At 41.7% G+C, this 15,183-nt stretch overlaps 1 protein-coding gene across 1 annotated transcript in view; it reads left to right on the top strand.

Annotated features, from left to right (window-relative positions):
• KLHL6 (kelch like family member 6) overlaps positions 1-15,183 on the top strand; it is a 33,077-nt gene that overhangs the window by 6,382 nt on the left and 11,512 nt on the right. The window contains exons 3-4 of the mRNA XM_089509567.1: positions 4,228-4,393; positions 12,970-13,419. Coding sequence (XP_089365693.1) covers positions 4,228-4,393; positions 12,970-13,419 — 616 coding nt within the window. The remainder of the gene's footprint in view (positions 1-4,227; positions 4,394-12,969; positions 13,420-15,183) is intronic.

Raw genomic sequence — 15,183 nt, 5'->3', positions numbered from 1 at the left:
TAGTTTCAGAAGTCAGTAATGAATAATTCTTAGAATAATACTACTACTAATAATAGGTTTTATTTATATACCGCCCAATCACTGGGAATCCGAGCGGTTTACAATAGAGGGGATAATAGATGGTTCCCTGCCCTCAGGCTTACAATCTAAAAAGACACGACACAAAAGGAGAAGGGAATGGTGTGGGAGGGAGGGGATCAGGTCCAGCATTCTTCTCTCCCTCTAAGGCCTGGACCAAGGCAGATGGACCGGAGGGAGGGCTCTTCTTCTTCAGGCTAGCCCTGATGGAGCTGGGTCTGCCTGATCGCTCCCTCTCAGGCCAAGTTAAAGGAGGGAGGAGTCTCTTCCTTCAGGCAAACCCTGATGGAGCTGGGTCTGCCTGATCGTTCCCTCTCAGGCCAAGATGACAGTTAAAGGAGGGAGGAGTCTCTTCCTTCAGGCAAACCCTAATTTGGAGCTGGGTGTGCCTGATCGTTCCCTCTCAGGCCAAGTATATATTCAATAATAATAAGAATAATCTTGTATGCCCTTCTTATAATACACCATGACGCGGTACAGACTGCCCCAAAGGGGTGGGTCTTTGGCATCCCTTTTTGCTCCAGATTGGGGGCAGAGCAGCCTCACCGGCAGCCCTGTGGCCCCAATTCAGAGTTTTTCTGGACCATGGAGAAGCAGCAAAATGCTGCTTCTCTGTGGCACGGAAAAGGGGTGTTCTTGGGGCTTCACGCCCCTGGACAACCCAGGAGCCAGAGCCATGGCAGAGAGCCAGAGCCCCGGCATCGTTTCTGTAACCATTTGGTTGCTGCGGGAACGATGCATGCGCCCAAAAGGAGCTGTTTCGGAGCTCCTTCCTACGCTGCAGCCAGGCCTCCATAAGCAGCCTGGGGCAGTGTGGAGACGACATGCATGCGCTGCGCCATTTGGACGTGTGCGTGCGTGACATCATCATCGTGGCCCCTGTGTGGACGAGAGGTCGCCATGATTACACCGCTGCCATGTACTAGGGTTGTGGGGCATGCGGTCGCTCCGTTCCTGAGTAACCCTAGTAGGTGGCCAGGCTGGTGCAATGCGCCAGTCTGTACCGAGCCCATATTACCCAAGGGATCTGAGGCTTGTCTAAGGCAGCATCTGCACCACAGAAATAATCCAGTTTGACACCACTTTAACTGCCATGGTTCAATGCTATGTAATCCTGGGATGTGTAGTTTGTTGTAACATTCAAGCTTTCTGACAGAGAAGGCTAAATGTCTCATAAAACTACAATTCCCAGAATTCCATAGCGCACTGAGTCATAGCAGTTATAGTGGTATCATGCTGGATTATTTCTGCTGTGAGTATACCCAGGGAAGTTCTAAATGAATTAAGATTTTAACTTCAGGTTCTAACAGCTAGCATGGTTGTGCTATACTAGGCCTGCATATCTGTGTGCTTTTGCACCTCAGAATTATTCAATGGGTAATATCCTAATATTGGTTTTTCATATATGACATTCAGCTATTCCTCTACTGAATGTCGATAGGTTTCAGGACTTGTTGGTCAAAGGATGAGATCAGTGACTGGTAACTTGTTTTTATTCATCTTCTTCTCTTGTTCTGAAGATAAGTTTTTAAGGTGGTATTTGCCAAGGGTAAACATTTCCAATAAACACTGCTCTCTTTCCCTCCCTTTTAATTTATTCCTTCTCTTGCTGACATATCATCTACCCAGTGAAGAACACAACATCATGCTTAACTAAATTTCTCAAACTAAATTCAATATTAGTTTCAATTAGGGTAGGCCCAATGAAACCTTTTAGACTTGAGTTACTTGTCACATACAGTTTCCATTGCTTTCAGTGGGTTTATTTTTACTCTTTAGTCCATTGTAGTTGCACTAATCACAAAGGACAAAGTCTGAAAGTTGTTGGTCATTATTTATTTGTATGGGTGTGTGCATGTGTGTGTATGAAGAGGTGTTACTTAAAATAATTATCATAGTATATACAATGGGACCTCGCCATCCATGGGCTTGCTATCCCCGGATTTGAGCATCCCAGATGGCAGTGTGTGCATGCAGCCACACTAGAGCACACGCACATGTTACACCACCATTAGGGACAATAGAACTTGAGGTCCCATGTTTTTTCAGAGCTGTGTGTATGTATGTGTGGGGGGTCCGGAATAGATCCCCCACAGATATAAAGGTCTGACTATATACTCACTGACCACTTTTTGCATTTAGTCCAAAAGGAGCTACAGAGGGAGTCTTTTATACAGTGTGTGTTCTTTTTATGTTTTTTAACTTTTGTATGTTTAATGCAATTTTATATTGTTTTAGCAAGGTGTTTTTAATTGTTTTAAATTTGTTTTATTGTAACAAGCCACACACTATGCCTCAGAGGATGGCAAGGGCAAACCCCTTTTAAAGAAACTTGCCAAGAAAACCCCATGACTTGAAGGCACACAACAACTTTGTTTTAAACTGATTTAAATGTTAACAGTTTTAAACTGATTTTATCTGTGATCCACCCTGGGGCCCTTTCCAGGAAAAAGGCAGCAAATAAATAAATAAATAAATAAATAAATAAATAAATAAATATTTGCAAAGTGAAAATTCAAAGTGCTTCCCTTTGGACCAATGCCATGCAAAGATCTTGTCTGATGAAACTGCTTTACTTCAGTGAACTTGTATTACCTGGTGAACGAGTGCATTCTTATGAAATGCTGTTAAAGGAACCTCCAGAGCTCTAGTTTAAATTTTCTGTCTACCAATTCATAGCCTTAGGGCTCTATAGATCTCTTCTACATACACCTAAGGACATGATTAGAAACTCACATGCATTACTCTGGCAGATTGACAGGTTCAGTACCTGCTAGTGTGTGCATGAGTGATTAACAATTTTTAAAAATAATGTGCTTTCCTATCTTCAAAACTGTTTTCAATCATATGCAAATTTAATATGGAATATGTCCAGAGGAGGCTAAGCAAAATGGTAAAAGTTCTGGGAACCAAGCCCTATGAGGTGCAGCTTACAAAGTGGGGTATGTTTAGCTTGGAGATGAGAGGATGGAGAAGAATGATAGCTGTCTTGAAACATTTAAAGGCATGCCATGTTGGAGTGAATTAGTTTCCTGGTGCTCCAAAGACTAGAAGAGAAACCAATGGATTCAAATTGTGAGAGAAGAGATTCCATCTGAACATTAAAATGAACATCTGGATGATAAGAACTATTCAACAGTGGATAGACTGCCTCCAAGGGCAGTGGACTCTCTATCACTCAAGGTCCTTAAACAGAGGTTGGATGACTGCCTTTGGAGTGCTATAGTTCTGCATTCCTGTATGGCAGGAGTGTTGCAATACAAGAATCATGTGGTCCCTTCCAACCTCATGATTCTAATCTATTAGCAGTTTAACAATTAAAATTATTTGACTGGGTGATAGTCCAAAATTATACATACACAAGTGCATGTATGTAACACATGTGTATATGTATATGTTTACATGCACACACAGAGACGCAGACAGACATTGTTTTAAATGCTTTTCTTTGTTATTCATCACCTTGGGAGCCCTTGTAGATGGGGAGATGACATATAAATACTTTCAATTAATAAAATATGCTGATTAAGTTGAGTATGTTCAGCCTGGAGAAGAAAGGATTAAGAGGAAATATGATAAGCCATCTTCAGATTTCACAGTAATTCAAATCCTTGATGAAACAAATTTAATTTCTGTTTGCAGGCTTTCAAAATGAATTTATTTCAGGAGGTTTTTGATGCACTAATTTGCTGATTGGTTGCTTTTATTTTCATTCATAATTGTTAAAACAGAAGCAAACAAAAATGTTAAACAAGACAGTTGTCCAGTACAGCAGATATACAAGCAAACAATATCAAAACAAATAAAGAGTGTTTGTTTAATAATATAATTTTCAAAGGAGATGCTGCATTTTAACAAATATTCTGAAGATATGCCTTTTATTTTATTGATCAGCTTGATGATAATTGAAATGTTTGGTTGTTCTCATTTTTATTTTTGTAGTTTTATTATTCTTCTGATTTGATATTTATTATGTCACTATGAATACTTTAAAATAGAAAATCAACGTGAAAGTTCTTTCAGATAAATAAATGGTGTGTGTAAAGTTACTTGAGCAATAATAGTATTATTATTGTTTCCAGAGCCTATTACAGAATGACTCGTCTTTCTAGATTTACTGTAACAAATCACCTCCCTTTACCCCTTCAGGGCAATGTTTTGCAATGATTTAAAAGAAAAGTATGAAGAAAAAATAGTAATTAAGGGAGTTGATGCAGAGACAATGCAGATTCTGTTGGATTACACATATACAAGCAAAGTGCTGATCACTAAGGAAAATGTACAGAAAATCTTGGAAGCTGCCAGCCTTTTTCAGGTTAGTGAATATATCTAACACATGGAAAAATACACAGACATGTTCTGCATGTAACATTAAACCACAGACAGATGCTTGGAAAATTACTTCTAAAGTATAATTAGTTACTGTTATAATGTGAAGTGGAAGGCTTTCATGGCCGGCATCCATAGTTTTTTGTGGGTTTTTCGGGCTATGTGGCCATACTGTTATTGTTATAGTTCCAAGTCCTCCTCTGTTTAGTAAATTAACGTTGCTGTGGAAATTTTTTAAAAGTAACGGTTTACTTTCCTGCTTCTTAAATGTAACTAAAGATGTCTTTAAAGATTTAAAGATATTTTATAGCTTTAACAATATCTGAATTCTACAGCCTGTTGGCCTGTGGTGCAATGCAGGTTCTCCTCCTTTCATTCCACTGTTGCCCTTAACACGCACACCAGGGCAAGACACAGTACAAGCCATCTCTTGATATTTCTTCTCCACCATTTAATAAAGCTCTGTAACTTCAAATGTAACTTTACAAACTACAGTACAATTACAAATTACCACAATACAGTCATACATTACACCAGAGTAAAATTATTCCTTGCTAAGTTATGACAACAATGTGACATAGGCTGCTTCCACACCTGCAAAATAATTCAGCTCTAGTGTGTAGTATACATTCCTTGTTTTCCTTGTTAGTACCACACTCACCTTTTTTAATTCAAACTCAAATTGATCTTAAAGTCACACATTTCTGAAGTCATATTGATATCAATGGATATTTTTACCATTGTCCAAGTGTTTAATAAATCAGATTAAAACAGCGGCTCTCTTTTTTTGTTTGGTCTTCCCGTCATACATATTCATATCAACCAATAGCCTCTCTTGTTTTCCTGTCATTCTACATGCCCACTTGCACTCTAGTTGGATGGACCCACATGCACTCCCATTGAATGGCTCCCTCATTGGCATTCCTCACTCAGGAAAATTAAAAAGAAATAGTGGAATTGGCTGGGGAGGAATGGGTGAAAAATATTGACATAAAATATTTCCATTAAAAAAAGGCCCTTCCTGAGCCTAAAACCTAGAGGGACCTCGGAATGTTTCCAGATTTCGAAATGTACCTTCTGAACGTTTCAGGGTATATGTGCAATCTGTCAATTTTTGGCAAAACAGTTTTTAAGAGAATGGGACTGCAAGACCCTGCATAGAGCAGGTGTGAGCACATGTTAGGAGCTTGTGGGCACACGGCCACTGTGGACCTTAGAAGATCCAACCCTCTTCTGGCCCCTTATTCACAATTTCGCCCCCTAGTCCTTAGGGTATGTGGGGCCAGTGTTGCCACATTTTTGCAGCCTACAGACCATACTTTTCCCATTTCTTGCACAGATGAATTTTTAACTTTTATTCTGATATGGTTTTTAGTAATATAACATAAATTTAAATACCAATTTAAATTTAATTAAATTGTTAAGAAGGCTCATCTTTTAATGTAAATGCAGTTGAATTAGACTCTTTAAGCCTATTTACAATTGACCTTGCATCTTAAACCTTTCCCACCCATTTTCCATCCCTTTCAATAGTTATGATGCTTAAAAAAAGGTCTGCACAATCTAACATTACAGATATTGCATAAGTTACTGATTTGTGAGCTTCATTTCTGTAAAGATTGGTCCACATGTTTCTTTAAAAACAGGAACTGAGTGGTTTAAAGGCAAAGTCTGTTATCTTTCAGTTTTTGTAAGCAGTCTAAATGTGTCAACACGACACGGCTCTGAGCACAAGACCTCTGCAAATACTTTAAGAATCAGTCTACCCTTTTAAAAATGTGTTTTTGCTTTTTCACTTCTCTCTTTTCCCTTTAAGTTTGTTTTAAAACCATGCTTTGCTTTATACATAGCCCATTGTGAGGGTAGGTGTAGTGAAAGAAAATAGCTTCAGAACTGGCATGTGGTTTTGTCAACAGTGAGAAAGAAACCTGCCTAGCTAGTGATATTTTCCATCCCCCTTGCCAAATGGGTTCCCTCCTGTGCATTGGATGCAGAGAATGATGGGAGTTGTAATCCAACATATCTTGAAAAAGGCATCTTGTTGCGGAGGTAAATAAATTGTAAAAATGGCTCTTGAAATCTTTTCCAACTCTGTAATTTGGGGGGACCTATCTAGATAATCAGGTTACACTATGCCCCTCATACATGTTTAAAGACTCTGTAGGACAGTCCTATAAGCCTCAGTATCCACATCCAGTCCTTGTCTTGCTGCTGGGGGGGTTGTTGTGATAATCTTGTGGCCCTCAACTCTACTTTTTAAAGTATGGGTAGAGGACTGTAGTGGGCTTAGGGGCCAATTTTGACAATTGCCTAAAAATAAAAACAGAAGGAGTGGCTGGCAATGCACTTCTGATTTTTTAAAACTTTTTTTTAAGTTTAGCAATCCAGCGGGAGGAAAGAACCTATTTAAAAGGTGAATTTCCATTCCTGGATACATTCAGGAGAGGTAGACCATCCCTTTTTGCCAGAAAAATGGTGATTCAACGCTTCTGTATTGGCTTGGGACTGCAAAAACAGCTTTGCAATGCCTCATGGAATCAAGGGTCCAGTTTTTACCCATCCCTGTTTTAAAGACCGATGCTCACAAAAGCAAAATAAGGAGCACTCAGTTGGTGTGTGTGTGTGTATTCAGAGAGCTTCCAGATTAGCCTTTTTAGCATACAATCACTCTGAGCTGTTTCACACTACACAGTGAAAGCACTGTGATTCCACTTAAACTGCCATGACAGCATCCTATGAAATCTTGGGCTTTGCAGTTTAGGGAGGAGTATTTATAATTCTCAGCCACAGAGCTCTAGTGCCTCACCAAATGAAAAATTATAGAAGATTATCGCACTGCGTTCTGAGAACGTTCCGTATCATCACGTGATGAGAACGTTCCTGGAACAGATATTACTGCATTAGTAAACTAGAATGTGATCAGAACGTGATCAGAACTGCATTTTACCGCACAGCGATTCCTTTTTCTTGAAACCGTTCTCAGAACGGTTTGCTGTATTACGTTTTGTGGGCTGTGTTCTAATGACGTCGCCACTCAGAGGTTGGACGGCTCTGGAGAGGCGCTGCTCCCAAGAAAGAGGAAAAAGGGAGGCTTGGCTTACTGAAATCCCTCACCTCCCTTCCCCATAGGAATCAATCCAAAAACGGAGGTTAAAAAAGAGCAGAGAGCCCTTATGGGTCTTCATCTGAGGAGGCAGAGGTTGCTTGGCTATGGGGATGTCCTGCCATCTCTCCCTCTCCCCTCTTTCCCCATAGAAATCAATCCAAAAACGGAGCTTAAAGAGCAGTGAGCCCTATGGGTCTTCATCTGAGGAGGCAGAGGTTGCTTGGCTATGGGGATGTCCTGCCATCTCTCCCTCTCCCCTCTTTCCCCATAGAAATCAATCCAAAAACGGAGCTTAAAGAGCAGTGAGCCCTATGGGTCTTCATCTGGGGAGGCAGAGCTTGCTTGGCTATGGGGATGTCCTGCCATCTCTCCCTCTCCCCTCTTTCCCCATAGAAATCAATCCAAAAACGGAGTTTAAAATCTCTCCCAGATGCAGACCCAAAGGGCTTGCCTCTGCTCCTTTTAAACTCAGTTTTTGGATTGATTTCTATGGGGAAGGGAGGTGGGGGATTTCAGTAAGCCTAGGGACTCTGGCCGGGAGAGTGCTTCTCAGCCTCACTGAGAAGTCTTCCCTCCGAAGATTCCCTTGGGAGGGAAGGAAGGCAAGCCCCCCTCCCCAGCTTGTCTTCCCTCCGAAGGGAGTCCGAGGATTCTCTTGGGAGGGAAGGAAGGCAAGCCCCCCTCCCCAGCTTGTCTTCCCTCCGAAGGGAGTCCGAGGATTCTCTTGGGAGGGAAGGAAGGCAAGCCCCTATAAAACGCTGGGGCTTCATACGCTGGCATATGTTTGAAGAAAATAGGATAAAACTTATGTAACTTGATGGGCCAAGGGCAGAGTCCCCTCCTTGGCAGCCTGGGCTTTAAGGGAGCTCCACGGAGGTCCCTTCAAGCGGAGGGAAAGGGAGGGGACTGGACCAAGGGGAGAGCCCCTGCAGCCATTGCAGCTCTTTAAACCGGTTAGAAAAGAAGAGTCCTCTGCTGTCATCCCATTTCCTCCTGTGTGTGTGCATGTAATGTGTGCCTTCAGGTTGTGAGCTTCCCTCCCCGCTTTAACTCTTGTCTGGCTCTTTGCTATGGAATTCTGGGAGTTGTTTGCTTGCTTTTGTGTGGTGCTCCAAACAGAGGAGCTTTTGTGGGTTCCCTCCTGGAGGGAAGGAGGAGAAGGTCCTGGGCATCCCTGCCTCCTGCATTGTGACAGCACAGGAGCCCCACTGGACATGACACTAGAGGCCCCCCGCAGAAGCAGCCAGACCCTTTCCCTCTTGCTCTCTGCTCTGGTCTCTTCTTTCCCTCTCTCTTTCTCTCTCTTTCTCTCTCTTTCCCTGCTTTCCTCTTCTCTTCCTTGTCCCACCTTTCCTCCCTTTTTCCTTCCTTCCCTCCCTCCTTCTTCCCCCCCTCTCCCTCTCCCTCTCTCTCTCTCTCTCTCTCTCTCTCACACACACACACACACACACACCCCTTCCCTCACTGCAGTCGCTCGCCTGCCTGCCTCCCTGTCTCCCTGCCTCCCTGCCTGTCATTCTTTCAGCCAATCAGGAGACGGGGGAATGAGAGAACGGATTTGAGAACGGATATGAATACCGCACACACTTCTGTTGGAACGTTCTCATCACGTTTCAGCTCTCTGGGAACACATTCAATCTGTACCCTCCTGGAACACATTTGGAACACATTTAAACGTTCTGAGAACCCGATTGGAACACATACGTGCGGTATACTCAAATGCGTTCCGTTCTTATCACGTGATGAGAACGTTCTCAGAACCCAGTGCGATAATCTCCATAGTCTTGTCTTATTCATTGAGTTTTTGGAGAAAGAATCCAGACTTTGTTCCTTCCCCTTGTAACTTTCCTATCCTTTTCCAAGGACATTATCAGACAAGGGAAATTGGAAGTATAATCCAATGGCAATCCGAACACAATCATGGGGTTTAACATTATTGCGTGATAGACTACCACACACAATTTTGGGCAGTGGGAAGTCAGTCCAAACGCAATCATGGGGTTTCATGTTATTGTGTGAGAGGTGATCACACGCAATTTTGGTCAATGGCAAGCTATTTTCAGGCAATAGGAAATCAGTTTGAATGCAATTTAAATTCATGTAAATTCGCTGAACTAGCAAATTCACGTGAATGTGTTCTGGCCCCACTTTCTTTTCATTTGAAATTAAGAAAAATTCCTCCCTTGTGATAAACTACTAACTTCCTTCTTTTTACAGAAAAATTTATTGAAGAAGCAGACACATAATTGCAGTAAAAGTTATTTTGATTGGTAATGCTAAGAACCCGTCCCTTGGAAAACACCACAGAATATCAGTTAATGAAACATAACAGTATCCCGGTCTCTTAGGAGGGTTCTGTCTGGAAGCAGTGACATTACTAGGGTTGGCATCACCAATTGCAGTAGCTCTTGGTGTCACCCCCCCCCTGACCTCCTCCCATACCACACCATGCAGAATCCATAGTAATGTTTTCTGTACTAATATTACTCATTAATCGTATTTCCTGTATATAACTGAATGTCATGGTAATAGTTGTGACATAAACAACTAGCAAAATTAGCATTATACCTTTAAATTACAATGTCATACACACAGTGCATTTTCATGTATATACTTCATGTAGCTGAAGTGAAAATTTGGTAAAATTTGATGTTTTAATTTTTTTTTAGAAAGAATAAAATTTTTAATTTAAAAACATATTTTTTTAAAAAAATAAATTTATTATTTATTAGAAAAAGAACACTCTGGGACCTCTCATTTCTCCTGACACTGAACCTCACCTCACTCACACTATGTCTCCAGCATTTTAATGGGGCACAGGTGAATGCCACAGCCCATTTCTGCCAAAAAGCAGTTGTTTGAGGAACAATGGTGTCACTCTCCCCCTAAGGGTTTCTCCTGGTGTAATCTGTACCCCCCACATCTCTTAGTGACACCACTGTCTGGAAGCAATTCTTATGCAGGATAGTAATACTGACTATTATACAGGCTAAGTGTTTGGCATGGGGTTCTACACAATGAACGAGAGAGAGATATATCTGGTTATAGGGCTGGAGCAGATGGGCAGGAAAAAAGAGGCTATATCCTGTGTTTTCTGACTGCAGGGCGAAACTCCGTTGTCCACACCACCCATTTCCAAGGTGGGCTGAACACCCACAGGCAATCTGCACAAGGAGACATCAAGCCATACTGTGCCATTATTTTTTTGTCGCCTCTCCATGATGCATGTGCACCATCACACAAACACACCACCTACAACCTTCCTCTTCCCCCAAGATGCCCTTCTATTGGATGACCACACTTTGATTGGCCACACAGTTGCATGTGCGATACACCACCGGTACAGCACATCAGTGCATTGGTATACTGAATGATACACTGGCAAAGCATCATCATGGAGGCTCCCCATACACAACCCCTTTACCCTTCTTCATCCCACGTCCTCCCATTGGACTGTCTGGTTTGTGTGTTGTAATTACATTGATTGCATCATCATCATCATCATCATCATCATCATCATTATTGGTGATCATGTTTTTGCCTTGCCACAGTTCCATATTGACACTGGGCTGTTTATAGTGAGATGAAATGTATTTTCTGCCATGAGTTGGAGCATCCCAGCTTCTTTTTGCTCCAGTTTTTAGCCCCTTAATTTTGCTTTCCACCTGGTTTTGCCTTGTGCATCATCTAAACACCCCACCTTCAAAGTGGCTAGAAGCTGCTTAAAGAAGATTTCCACACTTGCCTGCATCTTCTAAAACGCACCTGAAACGTCGTTCAAAGGTGGAGGAAGTGCGCATGTCTGGAATCCAGGTGCACTTCCTCAATTGTCATGGAAATGTCACTCCCTCTAGTGTTGCTGAATCATCGCAAGGGGAGCATTCATAGGAAATCTGCTCCCCAGAAATGATCCAGGGAGGCTAAGGAGGGAGCGATGTTTCCCTGACGATTGAGGAAGCGCGCCTGTGCCAGACACATGTGCTTCCTCCACCTGTGAGTGACATTTCAGGGACATTTTAGCAGTGATGCAGGCAAGTGTGGAAATCTTCATGGAAATGTTGCTCCCTCTAGCGTCCCTGAATCATCGCAAGGAGAGCAGATTTCCTATGAATGCAAAGTCCGCTCCCCAGGAATGATTCAGGGAAGCTAAGGAAGAAGCTAAGCTACCTTCTCTTGAAAGGCATGGTGACAATTTTTAAATACTAAAATCAACAACCTGAGGCTCCCTGGATGTTGTTGTACTCCACCTTCCATCATTCCTGACTGTTGATCCTATTGGTTGAGGTCCGTACAAGCTGGAGTTAAACAACATCCAGAGGGCCACAGGTTGCCCACAGATGTTATCCACGGAGGGTCCTAGAGTCAAACCCTGGCGGATACCAAGGGCCCACTGTATACATGTTGCAAGCTCCACTGGCTTTTTCATCAGGCAAGGTGTTAAAAGCCATACAGAAGGGAAATAATGAAGATGTTAGTCATAGGCCTGCATTTTGTTGTTCTCAGTTCAGATGGTATGGAAGAGTTACTCTTGCAGGCTAAAGAATGTAGGCCGAGCCAGCGGAGCTTTGAAAGTTTGCAACATGTATATTGTGCATTTTGTTTGGCCCAATAAAGGTATCATTGCTTGGTGGATTTTGGATGTTGTTGGACTTTGCTATATGGCCAACGCAGCTAACCCTGGATATATTTTCTGAGTTTGAAGTGCAAAAGTAGTTTTCACTCAGATGGCTCAGACCCAAGGAGAGGAGAGGGGAGGGTAGAACTTTGCCCTTCTCAGTAGGTTCTGGCAAAAGCAAATGGCTACAGCCTCTTCTAGTTTGTTTGTTCTTTCTCATTAATAACTTTCGCTGTATTGACCACACATTGGTGTTGCTTGGCCATGTGTTCCAGTTTTCATTTATGAGATATTGGAGGGTTTGCAGTTCTCACCAATCTAACCAGAACCAGCTCTGACATGCTCTTTATGGGACAGAATTAATGCTAATGCTGCATTTGTGCAAAAGATTAGATTAGTTTTTTTCAAGGTCATGAAGGCCACACATTCCTCGGCTTTTCTTCATGCCTTATTGGCCACATTGTAAGATACCATTATATTCCATAACTTCTCAATGAGAAAGGCAGCAAGTGCCAGAGGCATGGTATGAAAAGAATACTGCAGCATCATAAAATATGATGCTATGTTTGCTTTACAGATGAGTTGTGCCAGTAGAAACCTTCAGGACAGCAATATTAGGTTTTAATATAACAGGAAGGTTCTTTGTCATCAGCAGGTGGACAAGAGTAAGCCTGTTCAGATAAAATAGCACTGCACAATAAAAATGATGATTACATCTTTTATACCAATCAGCACCATTGTTTTCTCACTTCCTTAAGGCTTTTTAAAAGCAGAAAAATCAACAGACAAACACAGAGCTTGTATGCACAGTAACTGCAAGTGCTTTCTCTTATGCTTCTAGTTTTTGCGGATGGTCGAAGCTTGTTCCAATTTCCTCAATGAAGCTCTTCACCCGGAAAACTGTGTTGGGATTCTGAGACTTGCTGACGCTCATTCACTTGATAAACTGAAGCAGCAGGTCAAGAGCTACATTATCCAGAATTTTACTCAAGTACTGAATTATGATGAGTTCTTAGAGTTGCCGGCAGATGTCTTGCATTGTATGCTAAAGAGTGATGACCTTGGTGTCACCGAAGAAGCTCAAGCGTTTGAGACAGTTATAAGCTGGGTGCATTACAAGAAAGCGGAACGACTCCCGCTCTTGTCTTATGTTCTTGAAGGTGTCCGGCTGCCCCTTCTGGACCCTTGGTACTTTGTAGAGACTGTTGAGGCTGACCCACTCATAAGGCAGTGCCCTGATGTCTTTCCTTTGCTTCAAGAAGCCAGAATGTACCATTTGTCAGGTAACGAGGTGAGTAAATCAAAGCAAAATAAAACAAACAGCCCCCCTGCCCTGGGAATCGAGAATCGCAAGAGAGTAATTCTATGAGGTTAATAGCCAAATGGCTTTTGGTTGCTTCCATAACTGTGGTAACAGTTTTGAGAGAGGTATTATTACCTATTATTATTAGTCTGTTGCAGCAAACCAAGAGAGAGACTTCTAGATATAAACTGGAAGCACCAGCCCTCGCACGTTATGAGGGCGCCCTATTACGCCCGTCTGTCCTGAGCCTATATACCCCAGGGTTTCATATGATACAGCCAAGGCACTTAATGTGGAGTCACAGTGTTATCATTTTGCAGTGTGAAAGAGTTCCTGGAGAGACTTCTCTATGCATGGAATTTTCACTTTCAATATCAGTGGAAGGAAGGGGCAGGGTTAGCATACTCCTTGCCTCAAGTGTTAAACTAAAATAGATAAGAAGATATGGTTAAATGAACACATAGATATCATATCTGCCAACTGTCCTGATTTGGCAGGAACAGTCCCAATTAATCCTCTCTTGTCTCACTGTCTCATTGCTTTAAGAATAACCCACTTTCTCTTTCCTCCTCCCACTTTCTCCCTTTCCCTTTGGCTGCAAAATGATTTCAAAGTGCAAAGTAGTTTGCACAGTACTCAATTAACTCAGTGGAGGAAGAGGACAGGAAGGGATGGAGTCTTGCAATTCCCAGTAGGCTCAGGCATCTTCAAACTGCTACAGTCTCTCCTAGCTTCTTGTTCTTCCTCATTTATAATTTTTGCCATTTTGACTACACTTTGGTGTTGCTTGGCCACACATATTCCTGTTTTCATCTGTGAAGTGTTGGAAGGTATGAAATATGTGTACACTACTGTGGATAACACTTCATTCATGTTGCAAAGTGGACCCTAGTCTACAAAAATCTTATGCCATAATAAAGCTAGTCAATCTAACATTTCATAAGACAATTTCTTACAGTTTTCCCTATTCTAATCTATTATCAGTTTTCAGTTATAAAAGTGTTTAATGTCAGTAAATGGGAATTTGACCATTGCCAATACCCTCTCTCCTTGATCATCTTTTAAGTACAGATCTGGAGAAAGAAAGGTGTATGATACTTGTAGTTTAGATCTGGAAGCTGATTCTGGAAAAAGTAAAATTCTGGAATCATTATAATATGGAATTGATTGTAAATGTCAAAAATATTGTGAAGAATTAGAGTACAAAGAATAATCTTTGAAGGAAGAGAAAGTCACAACCCTATATAAACATACAATAAGGTGTAAATAAATAAATAATAATTTTATATCATGCCAATACTAATAATTTTATTGAGTTGGCTTTAATAGTCAATTATACAAAGACATCATTTCAGAATCGAAACATTGACTCAGAAACTGTACTGTCTCAAATGAAAAGCAGAAACAAAGCTGGGTGTCATTTTCATAATGTGGGGAATAACACAGAAGCTTGTAAAACCATACAATGTAAGGTCAGGTGCAGAAAAGTATGTACTGTAGTTTTCCAGCACCATTGGCCGCTGGTGGTTCCAATGTCAGTGGGGCAGATAATCTGCTTTGTGTTTTAGTCTGAATTTTAAGGTATTTCGGCATCCAAGGTACTGAACTTACTTGAGGAACTAAAAATTTGCTTCTTTTAGAGCTGACCTAAAACCTGAAATGAATTAACCACTTCATTTGGCACAGAAGCCATCGCTCCCTAGCACCACCTTCTGAAAATGATCTGCCAGACAGGGGTGAAACTGTCAGAAT

The sequence above is a fragment of the Sceloporus occidentalis genome, unplaced genomic scaffold, assembly GCF_023333645.1.
Source record: "Sceloporus occidentalis isolate IW3139 unplaced genomic scaffold, rSceOcc1.0.p SCAF_2, whole genome shotgun sequence".
In the NCBI taxonomy this organism is placed as follows: Eukaryota; Metazoa; Chordata; class Lepidosauria; order Squamata; family Phrynosomatidae; genus Sceloporus; species Sceloporus occidentalis.
This window is presented reverse-complemented; position numbering and strand designations above follow the sequence as displayed.